This window comes from Octodon degus, unplaced genomic scaffold, assembly GCF_000260255.1.
Source record: "Octodon degus isolate 3935 unplaced genomic scaffold, OctDeg1.0 scaffold00011, whole genome shotgun sequence".
Taxonomy (NCBI): Eukaryota; Metazoa; Chordata; class Mammalia; order Rodentia; family Octodontidae; genus Octodon; species Octodon degus.
The window spans coordinates 6,778,640-6,784,890 of NW_004524587.1; the positions used below are offsets into that span (position 1 = coordinate 6,778,640).

General features: G+C 52.2%; 1 protein-coding gene across 2 annotated transcripts in view; it reads left to right on the top strand.

Annotated features, from left to right (window-relative positions):
• Bcar1 (BCAR1, Cas family scaffolding protein) overlaps window positions 1–6,251 on the top strand; it is a 35,954-nt gene that overhangs the window by 21,783 nt on the left and 7,920 nt on the right. For both annotated transcript variants that reach the window (XM_023709264.1, XM_023709263.1), the window contains exon 2: window positions 3,751–4,389. In XM_023709264.1, the coding sequence (XP_023565032.1) occupies window positions 3,751–4,389 (639 nt within the window). The remainder of the gene's footprint in view (window positions 1–3,750; window positions 4,390–6,251) is intronic.

Consider the following 6,251-nt stretch of genomic DNA (forward strand, 5'->3'; position numbering starts at 1 on the left):
GGTCCTTGTGCTTTGCCAAGCTTGTTCTAAGTAGGTGCTTTAGACCACTGAGCCATCTCACCAGCCCTGGCTCTGTATTTTTAAGACAGTATCTCACTAGGTTACCCAGAATGACTTCAAACTTGTAGTCCTCCTGCCTCAGCCTCCCAAGTAGCAGTGATTACAAGCATGTACCACTGAACTCAGCCCCTCTGATCTCAGTGTCCCCAATCCTGTCCACTCCCCATCTGTTGGTGCTGTGGTTCTGCCTGCTGCCTTGGGTCACACAGCCCTTCAGCCCTTTTTTAAAAAAATTTATTTAGTACACGGTTTCACTACACAGCTCTAACTCGTAGGGATCCTCCTGTTTTCAGTCTACCAGTGCTGCGATTTTAAGTGCTCACCATCATGCCTGGACTCTGGCTTCCTCAGCATGCCTGGGGGCAGGGCCGGCACAGCATGTGGTGCCAGGGATTGAATCCCTGTTCCTGTACTTGCCTAAGCAGGCACTTAGTCTGCTGAGCTATCTCACTGGCCCCACATGGCCCGTCTGAGTCCCTGGGTAGGCTGCTTATTCCTGGGCTACATGGAGTTTGTGTCCCCACCCTAGAGGCATCTGCCATCTGTGACACGATCATAGCAGTGCCCAGTTATGAGTGGTTGTGAGGTTGAGGAACTCAGGTAAAGGGAGGTGCCCTTCCTTGGCCATCTGGTTTGTGCAGGGGCCTTTCAGCAGGGGCCTTTACCTCATCTTGTGGGTGTACTTAGGATGCTTGTTTTTGTTTTGTTTTTGGTGGAACCAGGGATTGAACTCAGGCCCTTGCCCTTGCCAGGCAAGCACTTATTCTACTGAGCTATCTCCCCGGCCCCGACACTGGGATGCTTGTCCTAGCCCACTTCACCTTCCCAGAAGCACCCACGTTAGCTGATGTAATGGTGTCTGGGTCTGTCCCAAGGTTGTTGTCTTTGACACAATTGTCTTGTAGGTGTTTACAGCAGTACAAGAAGGTTGCTGGGCTGTTGGTCTTGTTCTAAGAAGTGAGAACCAGATGGCCCAGGGCAGTGAGAGGCCAGTGCCCTGGCCCTGGGTGTTTATGTGGTCTGTGAATTCATGATTGATGACTCTTTCATTCACCCTGGTACTAGACTTTTTGCATTTAGGTTTTTTTATTTTTTAATTTTTTTTTTTTATATTTTAGTAAGTGTCTACAGGGTCTCACTACATAGATTGGACTTGTTGTGGTCTGCCTGTGTTCAGCCTCCAAAGATCTGTGATTACAGGCACGTGCCACCATGCCCAGTCTCAATGGCCATCTCAGTGCCCCGGGGGCAGGGCTGGCACAGCAGGCCAAGAATGGGCCGCTCCTTCTGCCTAAGTTGGCACTTTAATCCACTGAGCTATTTGGCCGGCCCCATATAAGTTTTTAATTGCCTTTGCTTTTTTTGTGTGAGCTAAGTGTCCATGTGGAGCCTTCTTCATACAGTGAGGGAGCTTCCAGGTATTGCCTGCAGTGTGGTCTTCACCTCGCTCCGTGTCTTCCTGGTCCCTCCAGATGCTCTGTGCATCTGGAGTGGGACCTGGGCAACCAGGAGTTGAGGCGTAGACTCCTGGCTTGGAAGGGGTAGGGTACCTTGGGCCTTTGATTTTTCAGAACTGACCTGTTTACTCAGGAAGATATTTTTCCTTTGTTCAGATTCTTGAAAAAAGAAAAACCAAAAACTTGCTGGCATTTTTATTATAATGAATTTATGGGGCTGGGGAGATGGCTCAGTGGGATAAGTGCTTCCCTGGCAAGCACAGGGGCCTGAGTTCAATCCCTGGTTCCACCAAAAAAAAAAAAAAAGAATTTATTTACCCTCTTATTATTATGAGAGGTTACATTTCAAGACCCTCAATGGATGCCTAAAATATTGAGAAGTGTTGAACCTGATGTATATGTAGTATGTTTTCTCCTACATAGATAATACAGTAATAGTTAATCATCACATTATTCAAGTTATGATAGGGTCTCTCAGAGGTCTTTCACCTCTTCACTAAAAGGAAGCACTTTGCAGCTTCTTTTTGGTGAATCTGAGTGGTCAGCGTCATTCGCCTGGTGTCTTGGGGCCATTTTGGACGTGAGCCATGCTGCACTGTGTCAGTGGGCCTGATAACCATGGCGACAGCTCGGTGACCAGCATACGGAGTGCATTCCCTGGACCAGATGTTGACTCCGCCTCAGGCCGGGATGCTGTGGGTTGGCACGAGCTTTCCTCAGGCTCCTCAGAGCAGTGCACAATGTAAAGCTTATGAATAATTTCTGGAATTTTCCACTTAGTGTTTTTTGGACTGTGGTTGACCATGGGTAACTAACTGAAACCTCAGAAAGTGAAACCGTGGCCAAGGGGGGACTGCAGTACTAAGATAGCTTAGGCAAATGCACTTTTTATGGTTGTTACCGTGAATCTGGTGGAGGTTGCATTTCCCCCCTTACTCAAGTTTTTTTCCTCTAATGCTTTGACAGAATTTAAACACTTTCTCCTGCATGGTCTTAAGATGAACAACATCTAGCTTTTTTTTTTTTTTGTATTTTAGGGAAGGGTCCTCAGGGTGTTTAGGGTCTCACTACTAGATCAGACTCATAGTGATTCATCTGTTTACAGCCTTCCAAGAGCTGGGGTTACAGGCACACGCCACCACGCCCAGTCTCAATTGCTGTCTCAGCATGACCCAAGGGCGTAGCCGGCACAGGCACAGCAGGCCCAGGGATCAACCCCTGGCCCCTGTGCCTGCTTGCAGGTGCTTTAATCCGCTGAGCTGTTTGGCTGTCCCCCTAGCTTTTGTTATTACTAGATGTCTTTGCTGTGACATTTCTCATTGATCATTGGTTCTTCTACTTTGTGGGCTTGTACAGAGATGGTCCTGAGGTCTGCAGATGACCATTCTGTCCCTGTACAGTATCTGTGCACCTCCCTTCCCCACTCTGTCACTTTTACCTGTTGGCAGATTGTGTTGACCAGGACAACAGGACACTTGGCTTGGGCTAGACAGGAGCTACCATCCTGTTTTCTCCTCAGCCTTAAGGAAGGAAATTTGAAGCTTCTCCATTGACTACTAGTTCTTTGTTTTGTTTTTTTGGTGGAACCGGGGATTGAACTCAGGCCCTTGTGCTTGCCAGGCAAGTGCTTATTCTACTGAGCCATCTCCCCGGTCCCTTGACTACTAGCTTGAGGGGAAATAGACTTTAGTATATTTTTGGTGGTTTTGATCACAAGAAGCTTTAATTTGTCAACTGTTTTGAATCTGCTCAAATAATCATTCACTGTCCCTTACAACATGTTATAGCTGTTCTCACTGGTGGAGGCAGTAGGTTGACCATTGGAGGCTTTTGAAGAGTATCTTGAGAACTCAGTATTGATGGTAGCTGCTGTGGTCAAAGGATTTTGAAAAAAAAAAAAAAAAGGATTTTGAGAGGACCCCTCTCAGTTGAACGCCAGAAGTCACCTGGACCTTTCTGCTGGGGGATTGGTGGGGTCAGTGAGGGCAAAATCCCTGCTGCCTCGCCAGAGCTCTCTTTCCAGAGCCAAAAGCCAAGTGCCTCCCTTACCCCAGAGGGGTGGGACCTGGGGGATTGGTGGGGTCAGTGAGGGCAAAATCCCTGCTGCCTCGCCAGAGCTCTCTTTCCAGAGCCAAAAGCCAAGTGCTTCCCTTACCCCAGAGGGGTGGGACCTGGGCAATCAATCCTGAGTGCGTCCTCCTGCCCTCACTCCTATTGTGTCCTCTTTCCCTAGAATGTGCTGGCCAAAGCCCTCTATGACAATGTGGCGGAGTCCCCGGATGAACTCTCCTTCCGCAAGGGTGACATCATGACAGTGCTAGAGCGGGACACACAGGGCCTTGATGGCTGGTGGCTCTGCTCACTGCATGGGCGCCAGGGCATTGTGCCTGGCAATCGTCTCAAGATCCTGGTGGGCATGTATGACAAGAAGCCAGCAGGGCCTGGTCCTGGCCCGCCAACCAGCACAGCCCAGCCCCAGCCCCAGCCCGGCCTCTCACCAGGCCTACATGCCGCTGTACCTCCAGCTTCCCAGTACTCACCAATGCTCCCTGCCGTGTACCAGCCCCCACCTGACAGTGTCTACCTGGTACCCACTCCCAGCAAGACTCAGCAAGGTCTCTACCAGGCCCCTGGGTCCAGCCCGCAGTTCCAGTCACCTCCAGCCAAGCAGACATCCACATTCTCAAAGCAGACACCCCATCACTCGTTTCCCAGCCCAGCCACAGACGTTTACCAGGTGCCCCCTGGACCGGGAAGTCCTGCCCAGGATATCTACCAGGTGCCACCTTCTGCTGGCATAGGGCATGACATCTACCAGGTCCCCCCATCCATGGACACGCGCAGCTGGGAGGGAACAAAGCCACCAGCAAAGGTAAGTCCATCCTGGCACAGCTGTGCAGCCCCGTGGGCCTAGCCACCCCAGGGTCCCCACCCACTCTGCAGCAGTGCCTGTACATTTGGGCTAAGGCTGAGTGGGGAAGTGTTTAGGGACTGTTCACGCATTTGGAATGGGTGGGTGTGGATGAGACCTTGAGCTGGTCTTGACAGTGAGGAGGCTGTCAGCAGGCCAGCCTGAGTGGGAGGATGCTAGCACAGGGGGTGCCTGTGTCACCCAGCAGGGGTGGAGAATTGTCCTGTGTTCCTGGTTAACTGGAGGACTTGACAGGGGAAGCCAGAGAAAAGGGCTGGAGTCAAACCTGGGAGAGGCCCGGTGCCCACTGGACAGGTGGATGCCGTCCTAACAGTGCAGGGTGCATGTCTAGGTGAAAGCCTGACCAAGTACAATGTATGGCAGAGAATAGAGGGGTCCAAACGGGGGGCAGGGAGCCCAAGAAACGAGGGTGTGAGGTTGGGGGCGTTGAAAGAGAGGCTCAGATGCAGAGCCAGTGTGTCATCAGAAGAGCACGTCAGGAACGGCACAGACATAAACCACGTCTTGCTCTCGCCATCACGTCTGTTTTCTAGCAGCAGGAAAAGGGAAGGCACGCAGGGGCTGCAGCTTCTCCAAAGAGCCTTCCTGGAGGTTACATACGCTACTTCCCTCCTCTTGGCGAGAGCTAGAGCCAGCTGTGCCTCGCTGCCTGGAGGCTGGCTAGTGGGACCTTGCTAGATCTGGCTAGTAGGGTCTCCTGAGGAAGAGGAAAGGACAGAGGGCTCCCAGGCAACCCTCAGCAGTTGCTGGTCCTGGTGGCCTTCTGGGCCTGGTGAGGGAGAGCAAAGTACAAGTCTTCCGGTTTGTGGTGAGACCCAGGCACATCTGGCTGTCCATGGCTCCGTGGAACAGCCCTTCTCTGCTTGTGGGACAGCTCTCCAGGATAGCTGTGAGCATGACACTCCCTGTCCAGGTCCATCTGCCTATGCTGGAGGCCACCTCTATGTTTTGGGCTGAGTCAGGAGAAACTTGTCACCTTCTTTAGCTCCTGTCCTCCTGTTTGGAGCCCTTTCCAGAGTTGGAGAGTGGAGTATCCTGGGGCTAGAAGCAGAGCAGGTGTCCCTTAGATTTGGTGGCTAGAGTTGTCCTGCCAGCTCAGCTCTCCCTGTTTCCTCCACACCTGCCCCTCTGGTAGGCTCATAAAAATGAACCCGGAGGCTCCGCCCCAGCTGCCTGCCTTATCATTTCTCAGGCAGGTACTTTGGAGGCCGGGAGGAGTGGCTGCCTCCAGATGTGCACATGGCTCTTACTTTTGTTTGTTTGTTGAGACAAGGTTTTGCTGTGTAGTACAGGCTGGCCTTGAACTCCAGATGATCCTCCTGTCTCAGCCTCCTGAACGCAGGATTATGGGTGTGTGCCACCACAGGTGGCCTCCCCTCCCCTCCCCTCCCCTCTCCGCCCTTCCCCAGGGTCTCACTGTGTAGCCTAGGCTGGCCTTGAACCTTTGTCCTTTCTCCTGCCTTAGCCTCTCGTGCTGGTGTGCACGACCTATGCTAGCTCCTACTTTTAGCCCTACCTGCTCCTTCAGTCTTCTGGCCAGACTGGCAAGTAGCAGAAGTCTGCCCTGCTGCTCTGGGACAGGTCATGGTCCATCTCCTCCATGGGTACGCAGACCTCACACACTGCACAGAAATGCAAAGGAGCAGGTGGTGGAAGACCATGAGGGAGACAGGGAGTCCTGAGGACTGCTTCAGGGGCCAGCATGGCTGGTGGCTTAGGAAGCAAAACTCTGTACCCCTGACCCGCTTGCTATTCCCAAGAAGCTGTGCCACTCCTGGCCCGGGCAGCCTTGATTGCATTTT